The sequence below is a fragment of the Macaca mulatta genome, chromosome 10 (genome assembly GCF_049350105.2).
Source record: "Macaca mulatta isolate MMU2019108-1 chromosome 10, T2T-MMU8v2.0, whole genome shotgun sequence".
NCBI classification, from domain to species: Eukaryota; Metazoa; Chordata; class Mammalia; order Primates; family Cercopithecidae; genus Macaca; species Macaca mulatta.
In genome coordinates this window covers 68,581,472-68,599,211 of record NC_133415.1, presented here as the reverse complement: position 1 = coordinate 68,599,211, position 17,740 = coordinate 68,581,472, and the positions used below count along the sequence as shown (strand labels likewise).

General features: G+C 36.7%; 1 protein-coding gene across 4 annotated transcripts in view; it reads left to right on the top strand.

Moving 5' to 3' along the window:
* Positions 1 to 17,740, top strand: part of MACROD2 (mono-ADP ribosylhydrolase 2) — a 2,066,868-nt gene that overhangs the window by 1,432,892 nt on the left and 616,236 nt on the right. For all 4 annotated transcript variants that reach the window (XM_028828674.2, XM_015149520.3, XM_028828673.2 and 1 more), the window contains exon 7: positions 3,066 to 3,096. In XM_028828674.2, coding sequence (XP_028684507.2) covers positions 3,066 to 3,096 — 31 coding nt within the window. The remainder of the gene's footprint in view (positions 1 to 3,065; positions 3,097 to 17,740) is intronic.

Here is a 17,740-nt window from a genome sequence, read left to right as displayed (position 1 = left end):
CTAAAGAAAAAAACAGCACTCAGAGTAGTTCAGTAAACTGCCCCACATTATAAACTGGAAGGACACCAAGATGTGAGTTAAAGTGGGTCATCTTGTTGAAAGCATTTTGCTATCTTCTGACTTTCCCTTTGAAAGAGTTCAGAATATACAACCCAAAATATGCCCCTCTGGCACATTGACTATTTTGAGTCAAAGGCACTTAAAAAAAGGGCAGGTGCCAAAGAACACTCTTACAGTCCTTTTTAAAAGGAGGAGATAAAAATTTCCACGTGAAAGATATCCTCCCTGTACGAGCAGAAAAGTGTCATTCTTATCATCAAGGATGGGAAGTTGAAGCCACTGGAAATCTGTCCAAACACACCTTGTTAAACTAACTCTTGTCTTTCTTCTTACTTCACCCAATTAACTACCCTAGCCCAAGCCCCTTTACCTTGTCACATCTTCATAATCTACTACTCTTTGCCCAATTTAGTATGTAAGTGTTTAACTGCATCTTTGAGTCATCATTTTCTTATGAAGCCTCCAATGCCACATAAAACTTGAATTAAATAAATGTGTATGTTTTTTTTTCCTGTTAATCTGTCTTGTGTCAATTTAATTATCAGCTACAACTGAAAAACTCTAAGAAGGTAGAGGTAAAATCTTACCTTCCCTACACCTTGATGGCTCAATGCAGCAGTTCTCAAACATTTCTTTTTCTCTCCAGACATGAGATATATGATGCTCACATGTTTAGTTTGCTCCCATGGAATTCCCGGGGCTCAAGCTGTAAACTCACTTTTATCCCACTTAAAAGGTACAATGGAACATGGCTGGCATGGCACAAATATAGGGATGACTCTTAATCCTCTCTAATTTGAATTTTTAAGTAGACTATTCCTGAACTCTGAGTCCTTTCTAATCGTAACAAATATACAGTAAGCTTGCAGTTGATTTTCAGAGTAATGCCTATTGGTAGTCTTGGTGAATGCCCGTAAAGAGACTTTGCGTTACACTGTTGCTTCATGATCTGTATCACTGAATGATTAAGTCAGTCAAGAACATTCTTCAGATGTTATTGGCACCTCAAGAACCCTCGGAATCAAAGCATTGACTCATAAATTTAATTTAAAAAGAGCAGCTACTATGTTCCAGAAACTGTTCTACTTTCTCTTTATAAACAGTAGAATTTACTATTAATAGTAAAGGCTTCCACAGGAACAGAAAAAAGCATATATCGTTTTACAGACATACAGTTGGGAATAAACAAACTTAGGCTATGTAATAGCGTTAATAGAAATAAAAGGCAGTATACATTTAGCCAAAAGATATGAACAAAAAGGACTTAGATATTTTATTATTATTGACCTCAATAGTAATGTTAGTTATTATGGTCCATAGCAGCTGCAGTTTTTAGATTCTATCATAGTGCCAGTAACTTAAAAAAAAATTCTGTCATTAATTCCAACAGCACATTTCTTTTTTTCACTTTTTGTTTTATAGATTTAGGGGGTACAAGTGCACTTTTGTTACATGAATATACCGTGTAATGGTGAAAACTAGGCTTTTAGTGTAACCATCACTCTTAACAGTGTACATACACTATACCCTTCAGGTAGTTTCTCACCCCTTGCCCCCTTCCACCTTTCTGAGTCTTCAATGCATTATTCCACTCTCTATGTCCATGTGTATTCATTTCTTAGCTCCCACTAAAAATGAGAACATGCGGTATTTGTCTTTCTGTGACTGAGTTGTTTCACTTAAAGTAATGGTCTCTAGTTCCATCTATATTGCTACAAAACACATGATTTTATTCTTTTTTGTGGCTGAGTAGTAGTCCATCTACCATCTTTTTCTTTATCCAGTTCTCCACTGATGGACACTTAGGTTGCCTCCATATTGTTACTATTGTGAATAGCACTGTGATAAATGTAGGAATAGAGGTTTTTTAAAAAATAATAATTTCTTTTCCTTTGAGTAGATACTGAGCAGTGAGATTGTTGGATGGAATGGTAGTTCTATCTTTAGTTCTTTGAGAAATCTCCATACTGTTTTCTGTAGAGGTTGTACTAATTTACATTCCCACCGACAGTCCAGAAGACATTTCTGTATGGTGGGCATTATCTCCATTTTACAATTGAAAAATACAGACCAGAAAGAGTAAAACAATTTGGTTGAATTTACACAGAAATCCATTGGCAGAGAAAGTTGCCACACCCAGACCACTTTCTATAGCTAGAAGACCTAATTTAGAGTGAAATGTACATTTACGTTTGTCAATTCATTTTTTTCAATCAAATTCTTTAAACACTGCAAAGCAAAATATGGCATAAGCAGTAGTGTGCTGGAAAATGTTTAAAGACTGGCTGTCAAAAAAGGGGTATGTTTTATATAAGCTTCTTTTAAATTTTACTGACATAAAGAACATGTAGCACACAATTTACATATTATAATAATAATATATGTAATACTCTTTATTATACATTCTAAATAGTTGATTGATTTTCACAGAATGCTTTTGTTGAATTTTACCTAAAATGTTTATCCATAGCCAGTCTGTGATTTTAACTGTCTCACAATATGGGTCATGAATGTAAATTGATGTTTTCAGATTTTAAGCAACTGATGTGACATCATGTACCATGGAGGTGGGAAGAGAGACTTGTGTAGTATTTCACTGTACACATACGACAGACATACGTAATCTCAAGAGCATAGGTAATAGTCAGATGTGCAAAGTAATTAGAAAGGGATGAGTTCTGACTATTGGTTATCTGTGTTTTGATATCATTTATTTCATTGTAGGTTTATATAATTTAATTTCTTAATAATAGCTGTTTAACAGTTGCTTCACAAGATTCCTGAAAACTTAGCAGTTGGTTCTTGTGAGCTGATATAACTGCTGATAGGGAACAGTTACCAGCTAATCAAATATCCCCATTTCCAGTGTCCCCTACTCCAACTCCTAGCTCTGAATATGTAAGTAGAGGGCATCCCATTATCAAGCAAAGTAGATGTTGAGATAGATGATGTTGAGTAGATTTGTTTCTTTAATATTTATTGTTATTTTTGTGGTTTATTCACAGGCATTTCCCTGCATCTCAACAGGCATTTATGGTAAGTGATACAGCTTTTGATGATGTTTGTGTTTCTTTATTTTGCTGTTAAATGCAGAGATTAAGTGAAAAAATAAGAGGTTCTCTGATGAATATATTTTGCTGGGATTTAAATAGACAAAAAATGCTGGTCAAATCCCATTAAAGAACGTCATGAGGCTATTCAGATTCTTTTGTGTTCTTGAATTTTGTTGTATTGGGTATCACATGAAATTATTTGATACATCGTGGCTTGACATTTTTTGTTAAACAAAAAATTTGGTTCTAGTAGGATTGACCTCTAATATTTCTTTAATGAAATCAAATTTATTCTCAGTAGAAAGCATAATGTACATAGAGTTTAGCAGCATCATTAAATTGTTGCTATTTACAAAATAAAAGAAAAATTAAAATGCACACATATGCATATATCTGTGTTTTCAAATTTTAAAAAGCCCAAAGAGTGACTTTTACTAAATATGAAGAATTTTAATAAACTGCCAATTTTTTTCTGCATAGTGATGGATTGGTTTAAGTAGTGAACTTACAGAGGGAAGCAAAATGTTTTTTAATCACTTGTTTTCACTAGCCTAAATCTCTCTAAATATTCTTCCACCTACCTGCAAGAACGTTTTTTATAATTGTTTTCAGACCATTAATAAGTCTGTTTTATAATGTTAAGGATTTTCTGATCCAAGTAAAATAGATTACATTCTTTCTGAACTCAAACTTCTCACATGGAAGCTGTCAGCTGAAGCATAAAATATGTATAAATCTAATATATAGGTATATATTTTAAATTCATTATTACAGGGAAGGACTACCTAGATTGATGTCAAATGTAGGAGCTTTACTTTTTTTTCTGAATCTGGCATTTCTTTTGAAGATCTTGAGCAAAATAAAATGGGAAATGTAGGCCTGAACCAAATTAAGTGAGAAAGAATTTTGTCACACTATTTAAAAATTTAAGGTGTGCCTTCTTCCTCTCCAGATTCCCCTACAGCCTGTCTTTTTGGGAACAGGATGAGCACTGGGCTGGAGGGGGCTAAACTAGACCATCTGCACAATTATCCCCATCATGGCCATTCTTTCTGCCTTACAGATGCCCAATAACAAACCTTAAATATTTGCTTAAAGGAAGTATTATGTACAAAGTTATGCCTGGCAAATACCCTAACTCTTTATTTCGCCTTAGTCAAACCAAACTTCATTGCAGAAATGGTCTTTATTACAAGAATGTTCTTTCATTGCAGTCTTGATTTTCCTTGCCAAAAAAACAAACAAAAACCCAACTGCCTACACCAATACTATGTACATCATTTTCTATGTTTATTACCTTGTCAGAGAGTTGAAGTATGTTTTGCTTCTGAGAATCTTATGGTAATGTGTAAAGAGCCTCAAAAAGGGAATTGACGTAATATATATGGTATACTATAAATAGGGGAGTGGTGGGAAAGGAAAACAGAAAAGTAAAGGAAGATAGGAAAGGACCATAAAATAGAGGCTCCAATATGATCATGTCAATAGATGCAGAAAAAGCAGTTGATAAAATCCAGCATCCTTTATAATAAAAACCCTCAACAAAATAGGCATAGAAAGGACTTACATTAAAGTAATAAAAGCCATATATGACAAACCGACAACCAACATCATCCTGAATGGGGAAAAGTTAAAAGCATTCCCCTTGAGAAATGGAACAAGACAAGAATGCCCATTTTCACCACTTATATTCAACATAGCACTGGAAATTTTAGCCAGAGCAATCAGATGAGAGAAAGAAATAAAAGGTATACAAGTGAGAAAAGCAGGAAGTTAGACTGTCGCTGTTCTCTATAATATGATTATTTACTTAGAAAACTTAAAGCTCACACAAAAAGTTCCTCAACCTGATAAACTAATTCAGTAAAGTCTCAGGATACCAAATCAATGTACAGAAATCAGTAGCACTGGTATAAACAACAATAAGCAAGTTGAGAATCAAATCAAGAACACAATCCCTTTCACAAGAGCTGCCAAAAAAAAAAGATAAAATATTTAGAATTATACTTAACCAAGGAGGTGAAAGATCTCTACAAAGAAAACTATGAAACACCGCTGAAAGAACTCACAGATGACACAAACAAATGGAAATATATCCCATGCTCATGGATGGGTAGAATCAGTATTGTGAAAATGACCATACTGCCTACAGATTCCCACCAAAATACCATCATCATTCTTCACAGAACTAGGAAAAAAAGCCTAAAATTCATATGGAACAAAAAAAGAGCCTGCATAGTCAAAGTAAAATTAAGCCAAAAAAAAAAAAAAAAAAATCTCAAGGCATGACATTACTCAACTTCAAATTATACTACAGGTCTATAATTAACAAAACAGCATGGTACTCCTATAAAGTAGGCACATAGACCAATGGAACAGAATAAAGAACCCAGATATAAAGCCAAATATTTACAGCAAACTGATCTTCAACAAAGCATACAAAAACATAAATTGGGGAAAGGATATCCTATTCAATGAATGGTGCTGGGAAACCCAGGAAGCCACAAGTAGAATGAAACTGGACCCTCATTTCTCATTTCACACAAAAATCAACGCAAGATGGATCAAACACTTAAATGTAAGACCTGAAACCATAAAAATTCTGGAAGATAACATCAAAAAAACTCTTTTAGACATTGGCTTAGGCAAAGAATTAATGACTAAGACCTCAAAAGCAGATGCAACAAAAACAAAAATAAATAATTGGGACCTAAATTAACTAAAAAGCTTCTGAACAGCAAAAGAAATAATCAGCAAGCAGACAGTCCCCAGAGTGAGAGAAAATATTTGCAAACTATGCATCTGACCAAGGACTAATACCCAGAATCTCTACAGAACTCAAACATATCAGCAAGAAAAAAAAAAATCCTATCAGAAAGTGGGCAAAGGACATAAATAGAAAATTCTCAAAAGAAGATATAGAAATAGCCAACAAACATATGAAAAAATGCTCAGCATCACTAATTATCAGGGAAATACAAGCTCAAACCACAATGAGATACCACCTTACTCCTGCAAGAATGGCCATAATTAAAAAGTCAAAAAACAATAGATGTTGGGGTGGATGTGGTGAAAAGGGAACACATTTACACTGCTGATGGGAGTGTAAATTAGTGCAACCATTATGAAAAACAGTATGGAGATTTCTTAAAGAGCTCAAGATAGAACTACCATTCGATCCAGCAATCCCACTACTGAGTATTTACCCAGAGGGACAAAAGTCATTGTATGAAAAAGACACTTTCACATGCATGTTTATAGCAGCACAATTCACAATTGCAAAGATGTGGAACCAACCTAAATACCCATCAACCAATGAGTAGATAAAGAAAATGTGGTATGGATATACCCCATGGAATACTACTCAGCCATGAAAAGGAATGAAATAATGTCTTTTGCAGCAATTTGGATGGAGCTGGAGGCCATTATTCTAAGTGAAGTAACTTAGGAATGGGAAGCCAAGTATTCCATGATCTCACTTATATGTTAGAACTAAGCTATGAGGATGCTAAGGGATAAGAATGATATCATGGACTTTGGGGACTTGAGGGTGAAGGGTTGGAGGGGTGTGAGGGATGTAAAATGTCTATTGGGTGCAGTGTACACTGCTTAGGGGACGGGTATACCAATATCTCAGACATTACCACTAAAGAATTTATGCATGTAACCAAAAACCACATGTACCCCCAAAAATATTGAAATAAAAATAAAATTTAAAAAAAGTTTAAAAAGGCATTTTATTTAATCACTATAATACAAAAAAAGCAGAAGAAAACACATTTTCCAATACAGTAGCCATAACTTAAAAACAGTCAAGAATCTCATGAGATCTATGATATGATATTTATCTACCTATACTTCATTAACAATTCACTTAAAATTTGTTAACACACAATGTAATAATTTAAACACACACACAAAAGAATTGCTAGGTCATATTATATGGATATGGTTAACTGTATTGTGAAACACCAAACTGTTTTCTAAAGTGATTGAATCAATTTATACTCCTACCCACTCTACCCACTCCGTTTGAAGATCACCATGTTCCCTGTCCTCCCCAGTGTCTGATATTGCCAGTCTCTAAAATTGTTGCCAATTTATGGAGTGTGAAATTTTATCCCATTGTGGTTTAAATTTGTGTTTTCTTGATTATTAATAAAATGAACTTTTTAAATATCAAAAAAAGAGTCTCCAGAGTGGACAGTAAGAACTAACTAAAATCTAGAGTGGATCATGTTCCATTTTAATCTGTGAAGAATAGGGATTTCACCCTAGAGAGAGTAATGTGGTTCAAAATATAATAACTGGTTCAGTACACCATTGTGGCAAATGGGAGGGAAATAGCAAAGATTGCTGGGCATGGCATTAGTAGAGTGAGTCACGTTAGCTGGCTTGGAGGGCTGTCACCAGGGAAGTTTAGTCATTTTCACAATGCTAGGTCAAAGAAAACACTTCTTAAGTCCTGGCTACTTGACTCTTTCCCCTCTGTTTTTTGGTAAATTTAAAAATGAGACTGATATACATAAAGGTTGCGTGCCATATTGGTTTTGGTTAGTCCCACTGGGGTTGAAACCTAGCTTTCCTTTTAGCTTCATAACATCCTGTTTCAGTAACTTTAGATGGCTACATCTCTGTGGTTTATAGACCATTCAGCATTATGCAACTTGAAAATTACTTCATATGTCCTGCATTAGTCCACTGTCATGCTGCTGATAAAGAAATACCCAAGACTGGGCAATTCACAAAAGAAAGAGTTTAATTGGACTCACAGTTCCACAACCCTGGGGAGGCCTCACAATCATGGCGGAAGGCAAGGAAGAGCAAGTCATGTCTTACATGGATGGCAACAAGCAAAAAGAGAGCTTGTGCAGAGAAACTCCCGTTTTCAAAACCATCAGATCTCATGAAACACATTCACTATCACCACGGTAGCACGGGAAAGACCCACTCACATGATTCGATCATTTCCCACTTAGCCCCTCCCACAATATGCGGGAATTATGGGAGCTACAAGAGGAGATTTGGGTGGGGACACTGAGCCAAACTGTATCATTTATGGTTTATAGACCATTCAGCATTATGCAACTTCAAAATTACTTCATATGTCGCTGGTGAAGTTAAAGCTTTCTTAGTCCTTGCTTCTTTCCCAGGATCTGTATATTACAGACGAGTTTTCTTTATCTTATTTGGAGCCCTCCTCCTCCTTCTCCATTAACCAGATAAGTTTTATTTCATCTCTTTTTTTTTAGGGTTTGAGATAATATTTTATTTAAAGAAAGTGGTCCACAGCTGAAAAGAAAAATTTTACAAAGCAAACACAACTCCCAACATTTTTGTAAATCACACTAGAATGAGGTAGATAAGGTTTTTAGAGTCATTTCCTGGTTACACTCTTTTTCTTTCTTGTTCCATATTCCAAATCTCACTAGATTTTTTTTTTCTAAAATATCACTTGGTGCATGTTTCCCATATTCCCAGGAGCCTTTGATCATATTCTATGGCTTGCAGATTGATATTCACTCTTCCTAGCCTGAACAATGGGCACTTTCTATATCTCCATAAACTAGTGCTTTCAAAATGTGTGAGAGGGAGGGAAATTGGTGTGCTAAGGATGTAAATTAGTGTGCTAAGAAATTTATATATACCTTTGCCTTTGCATCTTTAAAAGGAGGATTTAATTTGCAGCAGTTCTTAAAGTTACTTGATGATAGAAACTATTATATACTCAACCTTTCTCTGGACTAGTGTTTTCTTCAGAATATAGTTTGAAAAATTTCTTGGTGCCCATCCATCATGGTTATATCTTCTGTGACCCACATGTACATGATCTGATAAATGTAAGAACTTGCCATTGCACAATGAGGTCCAATCTTGGGTCCCTTCCTGAAACTTACTCCTTAATACCTCTTCCCCAAGGCACACACACCAAATTCACACATAACATCACCACCAGTGTTGTTTATCTCATGCCCCAAACAGAAACATGCCAAGCACATTTAAGGAGACTGAAACATTTTTTAAAAGTTTTATTTTAGGTTCAGGGGTACATGTGAAGGTTTGTTACACAGGTAAACCTGTGACACAAGGGTTTGTTGTACAGATTATTTAATCACCCAGGTATTAAGCCCAGTGCCCATTACCTTTTTCTGCTCCCCTCCTTCCCCTCAAGTACACCCCAGAATCTGTTGTTCCCTTCTTTGTGTTCATGACTTCTCATTATGTGGCTTCCACTTATAAGTGAGAACATACGGTATTTGGTTTCCTGTTCCTATGTTAGTTTGCTAAGGATAATAACTTTCAGCTCCATCCATATTCCTGCAAAAGACATGATCTCATTCATTTTTTTATGGCTGCATGGTATTCCATGGTGTATATGTACCACATTTCCTTTATCCACTCTGTCACTGATGGGCATTTATGTTGATTCCATGTCTTTGCTTTTGTGAATAGTGCTGCAATGAATAGTCACATGCATGTGTCTGTATAGTAGAACGTTTTATATTCCGACAAAAATTAGCCACAGTAGTAGGCACCTATAATCCCAGCTACTCAGAAGGCCAAGGCAGGAGGATTGCTTGAACCTGGGAGGCAGAGGTTACAGTGAGCCAAGGGGTTACCATTGCACTCCAGCCTGGGAAAGAAAAATTAAACTCCATCTTAAAAAAAAAAAAAAAAAAGAATGATTTATATTCCTCTGGATATATACCCACTAAATAGAATTGCTGGGTCACATGATAGTTCTGCTTTCAGCTCTTTAAGGAATTGCCATACTGCTTTCCATAGTGATTGAACTAATAATTCACACTCCCACCAACGGTGTATAAGTGTTGCCTTTTCTTGGCAACCTTGCCAGCATCTGTTATTTTTTGACTTTTTAAGAATAGCCATTCTGACTGATATGAAATGGTATCTCACTGTGGTTTTGATTTTCATTTGTCTAATGATAAATGCATTGAGTTTTTTTACATCAGCTTGTTGGCCACATGTATGTCTTCTTTTGAGAAGGGTCTGTTCATGTCCTTTGCCCACGTTTTAATGGGGTTGTTTTTCTCATGTAAATTTGTTTAACAGGCTGAAACTTGATCTGCAGGAAGTCTTCCTTGAGTATGCCAACCCTTGGTGGTCATTATGCTTTCTGAAATTCTTTAGCATTTGTGTCAGGATGATTATCAATTGCTTCCTCATATTGCTCCATAGATTTCTGTTTATATATTCTGGGCTCACAGCTGGTTTGGAATTTAAAGAGCAGGAATTCACTTCTGCATATTCTTTGCACACCCATTGCCTAGCAAAGCACTGTGTCTATAGGAGAAGCTCAGCAAATCTTTGGTTCATGACAGCAGTAATGATTGTAACCCAAATTGTTGCCTAATTGAAGATGTAGAAAACAGAATTCTTGATTGGCAAAATAACAGGTAAAGAAAGCTACCCGGTTGGTATTTTCTTAATGGACAAACATCTCTATTCTAGGAAAAACCAATGTGTTTTTAAAAGGCATTCTCAAACTGGAAATGCTATTTGTAGGTATGGCAGTGTCTACCCTGTCAAGGTAAAATGGAAACTCAAAAACTTATTCAGTTAGAGAGCCAAACTAAATACAGCATTTTACTTCAGTTAAAATAGAACCCCTTTGTGGTTTATTACAGCTGAACCCCTTTGTGGTTTGTTACAGCCCATGGAACAATGGTCACTCACGAACATACAGGTCAGCTGGCCATCCAGGAGGCCCTGTTCTGACTTCTCCCAATGTACACCAGACCCAGCCCCTCTCTCCAGTAGCTGCAATTGCTCAGACACCTGTTTGCTTTGGAGTTACCTTCACTTTTAAATTTATGCCCCATAAATTCACTATAATCCTAGTTCTGCTATAACAAAATTTTGAGGATGGCAGAGCTACCTTTCAAATGGATTTGGTTATTTAATCACTGAGATGATTTTATAACAGGATAATTTCAAGAGTGGGCATACCCATTTCCTGCAAACTCGGACCTCAGCATCACACTCACAGTGTGTCTGGGGGACCTGGCCAGGAGCCAGTACTTTGGGGGTGCTCAGGACCCTGGCAGAAGCTCTCCTAGCCTTCTCCCATTCCACAGCCCTATAGCCACAAACCATCAATTGAGCCTTTTGCAAGACACAGCCTGAGGAATATCCTCAATGTGATTAACCTGATTTAAGGAGGAGACAGGATGAGAGGAGGCGCTGCCTCCTTTGAAGTTCCCCTGGAAGAGGAACCAGACTTTTCCACTCTGACATTCAGTGAGCACTGTTGCTGCTCCAACGTGATGTTACCAGGATGGTTCCACAGGGCACCAGACCACTTGCTTACACTCAGGATGAAAAGCCTCGTTTGGTCAAATACCAAAGAAAGCCCTGTGCTACTTTTGGAAAAATAGATCCAGATGAGGCTTTCAGGGCTTGAAATCCCTAGATTCCTGTTAAAATTTTGAATTGGCCTCTAAAGCAGTCTCTAAACAGATCTGAACCTCCCTGATGGACATTTCAGATCTCATGCGTGCTTTCTGCCCTTTGAGCCCGATTTGGACACTCCAATGCTAATAAGTTTAACAAAAGAGGCTAGACATGATACATAGCAATGGAATTTTTACTGAGAAGTGAATGGCAAAAATGATTTTAGTCAATTTTATGAGAGTCAATATAGTTAACAGAAATCAAGTCTTGGCTGAAAAGTATTCTGTGAGTACTTAAAAATTTGGAAAATATTTTCCCTGGAGAACAAGAAAAACTTTGAAGTTTGCTTTCCAGGTACGACGTGGCATATGTAGAGAGGAAGGAATTTCAGACATTGAGTTACTGGCTGTAAATCTGAGGAAAAATTGAAGTGCAGCATAGCTTAGCTGAAGCAGCTCTCGTGTTTATCCAAAATAGTTTTGCTATCAACGTGGAGTGCCTGTTTCTATCAGATCACCTGATCTCTCTCTGCTATCCTCCAAATGCTGGCAGGCTGCAACTTTCTAATTGAATCCCTCATTTGCATTCAAGTTTGCTCTGCTTCTAACTGGTAAAAAGGAGCCCAGCGCAATGTTTTGTTAACCTTATATCTACTTGGCAAATATATTTATCAGTACATCTGTCTATATTCACAGACATGACTTGCAAAAAAATTAGGACATTCTCCAATGGCAATGCCAAGGGCATGCTCTTCATCAGCGTTAAATGCTGACAGATTTGAGAAGGTGTGACAATCATTGCTGTGCATATTTACAGAGGAAGGAAGAGTTATCTTATGTAATGCATTGGGAACCAGAGCAAAACTGACAAAAATATGCACCCCTTCCTATTATCCCCCTAAGGGTTCTCCTCCTGCCTTTGGCTTTTTTCTCTTCCCTTTGATATTTCCATTTGCTTTAAAAACTTCCTCTCAGATGGTCTAATGATGACTCTCTTCACTGTCATAAAATCTCTGCTCTGGCAGCCTAAGTTTTTTGTCTTGTCAAAGTATTCCCGCTATAAGAAATGTTATCATTCTTGGCAAAGCAAAGTAACATTAGAATCAGTGTAACTTACTTCCCTTGGGAAAATGCAGTGGTGGGGCCAAGCCCTTCTCCATCATAGCCCATTTGAATATCATTTTATGAGCTAACACTTATGAGACAGTGGAGAGACAACTTGACAGACAGCAAAATTCTGGCTATTCAATGGTTTCTAACCCTGAGTGCTTATCATTTGGATAGGGAAGTTTAGCTAACATTCTCATGCACATAAACACTGATACATACATCCCAGAATATATGGTACAGACTCCTCTCATGCTTTCCATACCCTACCCAGGTCTTTAATATTAAAATGACATCAAACTAAGAACCCAAAGGACTAACTTCACTCTGGAAAATAATCTCAAGTGACCAACTACAAAATATGCTAGGTCAGTGTACATAAAAATGGCAGTGAAACCCAAAGTCAGGATTCCCCTAGGGGACCTGACAAAAGAGATGAAAATCCTGGAAACTTAGTTTTTCTGGAATGCAGCCGCAGTGAGAAACCAGTGTCAGTCTTCCTGATGTTCTGTTCCAGATGAACAATTTGGGAACTTAATGAAAAGATTAAGTGTTTCACTGTGCAATATGTGCATGGAAGAAACTTGTATGTGGGCCCTCTAACTATATAAAAATAAATAATTATAAAAGAAAGCAAAAATTAAGAAGAATTAGGTGATTCAAAAAGTAATAAAGATCACAATGGTCTGACTGTTTCTGGGGTTTGGAGGTGCACTCCCTTGTAGTTGTTTCAAGGTAAAAATGTGATTGAAGCCTGGAAGGCATCAGTGAATTCCCACCCACCCTTTCCTCAGATGTATCGCTTATCGTTATGCTATAATTTTTTTAAAATGATTTTCTGAATAGACAAAACATTAAAACATTAAGCCTTTTAAGGAAAAGAAAAACTAAGCTAGGAAATTGCAGAGCCAATCCATTGAGCGGTAACTCTGGAAATATCTATCAGGTACCTTGTACAATAGGAGCACTGTTAAGAAGCCCTTTCTAAAGAACTGTTTTGGAGTGTTGAAGAACCAGCCACACTTTTACTTTGATCACTGAAATAATTTCTATGTCCTTGCTTGTTTTTCTCATCTAGTCTTGAATGACATTCCTTTTTCTTGCTCCTTATACATACTTGTATCTAAAGGGTGAGCGTAAATAAACATAGCTCTCTTCAAAAAGGACTTCAAAAATAATTTGACAGTTCTTAGAGAAGTCAAGTGTGTTTCGCTCCTTAGGACAATGACTTTTATGTCAAATCCTTTTTGGTCAATGATACTATTTTAAAAATGTATTGTGAAACGTATGTGAACAAGACTGTATTAGTTAGGGTAAGGTTAAACTGTTGTAACAAAAAGACTCCGAAATAGACTGGCTTATTGAATACAAATGTTTATTTACCACTCTACTAACAGGATGCATTCTGCTTGTGGAGGATTTGTTCCACTCTGTCATTCAAGGAGCCAGGAATCTACCGAGGTGTCAATGCCTTCCCGAAGGTATTGCTCTCATTTGCTTACTCACCCTGGCGCTGGCAAAAGATGTGTATATGGCAAGCATGCCTTCTATCTAATGGTCCATCTACCCAAAGTAGCATTCATCACTTCCACTCACCTTCCATTTAAGAGAAATTGCTCTTGTGAGCAGCGTCTACAAAGGATGTTGGAAAATTTAGTCCATCTTGGGATCTACACATCTGACTGCAATTCTATTACATGGAAAGAAGGGAATATCACATTTTGATGGACTTCTAGATATTTACCACCCAAGGAGAAAAGAAAAACAAATTAAATCACACAGGTCGCTCGCAGATAATTTAGTTTAGGGGCAGTGTCGGCTACCCATAATGGGTGCTTGCCTTGCAAGAATAGTTGGTAATTTTGATGGCATATACTTTATTAAAATGTCTTTATAATACCGAGTGCTTACAAATTTGAAAGTATGAAATTTTTAAGGCATAAGGACAGTGATCTATCATTAGTTGTCAGACACTATATTTAGATATTTAGACCTTACCTCAATTGTTTACAGTTTTCGGAACCAAAACTCCTTGCAAAATTTTCAGGTACATCAGTGCAAACTAAAATCAATACATTGAGAGTGAATACATAATTGCATCATTTGTTACATTCTAATTCTGGCCCATTTCCATAGAAATCCTTGGAGGGATCAATTGCAATTTGTTTCTGCAATACCCTGAGGCTCTGAGGCCACAGTCATCCATAAACATACCAGGAGTCCTGAACAGATATGGATTAACATCCTGTGTACCTAGGAACTCTGGGGAAATGTGAGTTTAGGGCAGAGTCTGATCAGAGTTGAGTGGAAACATTACAGAGAAAGAGAGAGAAAATGATAATATGAGTATGAATCTAAATCTCCTGGATAGTCAAAGGAAGTCTCCTTAGAATCTTTAGAGCTGAAGATAATAGTTCATACCTGTTTCCCATTTCAGCCACGAACAACAGGGAGAGTTTCCTACAAGTGACTGCAAATTGAACTGAAATTAACAAAATCGACATGAAATTACCTCACTTTGTACTTTATTGACCTGACTTCATTTCTAAATGTTCTAAATGAATCCAGTTTTACCAAAACATTCCTAGATCTTCTTAAGCAATTGCATTTTTGGTAAAATGCACTTTCCCTTTACTTGAGATTTCCATTCTGATCATTGTGACTTAGCTTATGAAACTGGGCTCTAAGTTCTGTCACTGTTATATTCCAGCACCTAGCTCAGAGCAGGATGCAGAGTAAATCTTAATAAATATCTGTTTTGCGGCTAAAACATACATAAATAGCTCCCTAATGTAAGGAAGCTACTGGCCTGTTCTGTCTACTCTGGAAACCACACTCTGGATTCAATAATTACTGAGTCTATGACACCCTGGTTTCCATTTTTTTGCTTACTTTAAGGAATGATTTCATTTAGATTTTAAGAGGGTAACAGGAGAGTCAGTTAATAAAAATAGAGCCTAATCTTTTATATATGGTTAATTTTTAAAGCGGTTTCACAGAGGTACACAACCATCATCATAATCTATGTTCATCATGCCCAAAAGAAATCCCACATTAGCTGTCACTCTGTCCCCTCTCCCTCAGCCTTAAGCGACTGCTAATCTACACTTGGTCTCTATAGATTTGCCTATTTTGGGTATTTCATGTAAATGGAATCATAAACTATGTGATGTTTTGTGACTAGCTTCCTTCATGTAGCATAATATTTTCAAAGTTCATCCATGTCGCTGCATCCATAATTAATTTCTTTTTATTTAGTGTTCCTTTGTATTGATGTTCCACATTTTGTCTATTCATTCAGGATATTTGGGCTCTTTCTACTTTTTGGCTGTTATGAACGATGTTTAGATGCAGTTAATTCAAGCATAATTACATAGCTAAATATACACAATATAAATGTAAAACAGTGGTGTTCTGTAGTTAATTTTTAGTCTTCCTTGCTGTTTCCATTTTTTGCTCCCCCAGTTCCTCTCAGGCCTCTCCAAAGCTACTTTTGCTTGATGGCTCTGGTGTCCTGCTGGCCTATGCAGTGATGTAGGTTTCTTGAAACATGGTCTGTATCTCTGCGTATAATCAGTCTGTACACATCACCTCAGAGTTCTCTTAGAGTACCAGAGAACGTCGTGGAAGGAAAGCATGTATCAAAGTGGCTTTGGGCATGGACTTCAGGCTCCCATAGATTTAGGTTCAAATTCTGAGTCTCTTATTGGCTGTGTGGCCTCATGCAAATTGCTTAATCTTCCTAGGCCTTAATAACCTCAATTCTAAAATGAGGTTAATAGTGGTATAATTATTGAGGTTTTGTAATATGAGGTTAATAATTGTAAAATGAGGTTAATAATGAGGATAATATAGGTAATAATGCCTATACCATGGGGTTGTTGCAAAGATTAAATTGAATAATGCATTAAAATGCTTATCATAGTGTCAGATGTATAAATATAAACATTTAACAATTATTATTACTATTATTTTTAATAGTAACATTATTCTTGTAACTGCTGCTGTCATTATTGTCCTGCTAGTAGATCCTGAGTTCTTTTAGGGCAGGGACTTTGATTATTTTGTTCACTGCTATCACTTACATTCTAGGACTCTGTCTACACTATTGAACAAATACTTCACTATTTGAAGAAGGCTTTACTTTTGTTCTGAATGAAACCAGCCAGTGGTCCCTTATGATGAGAGCCACCTTGCTTTCTGTTTGCTTGAATTTGCTGCTTTTATGAAATCCAGGTGCCTCATCTCAGTCACCTCTGGGTCCTGTGGTATAGCCTGTGAGTTCAGCTCTCTGGAAATGAAGCCTGTTTGTAACATTATCACACCACGCTTTCTACATAACCACTGTAGCCAATTGTTTAAAAAATAGTCAACTTGCTTAAGCACTTCCAAGCTCCCTAAAATTTAACTAAGTCCTAAGAATAAAAAGGAAACATTTTGTTTTGACTGTAAATAAATACAAGCTTTCCATGAGAGAGAGAGTGACTGTAGTTATCTGTGGTCTGAAATGTGAAGTTATGTGTTGTAAGACAGCGGATTCTTACGGACAAACACAAATCATGTTTCTCTGTACATAGATTTTAAATGCTTCCTTCTAACCCAGGGCACCCAGGGCAGTAGATAACAGTTACCCTGCCACTTAGCTTACAGAGGGGAAAAGTCCGATTTTTGCGTTTTGTTTCCCAAAATACCCAGAAAGCTTGCACAGTTTTTCATTTTTAAGATCATAGGCTCTTGGAGCTGAAAGGCATTTTGGAAATCCTACTTGTCCTAGATCCTTATTTTCCTGGCTGGAAAAAATGAGACCCAGAGTTGCTGAGTGACTTGCCTAGCAACATCCAACTAGTTCATGTCAGAGCCGAGACCAATGCCCTGTCCGGCTAATAGGGTGAAATAGCAAGGGGAGAGGTCTGGGAATCGGATAAACATGAAACCCAGGATGGTCCCCTTGCTGACCTCTTCTTTTAACTGTAATTCCAAGCTTCCTCATATGTTAGATGGGAACAGCATTAATATATACCTTCTGCTTTTAAAAGAAAAGAAAGGATTTGAATTGAGGCTCTTCCAGAACTGAGTAGAGTCCCAAAGATTTGTGTCAATAAATGT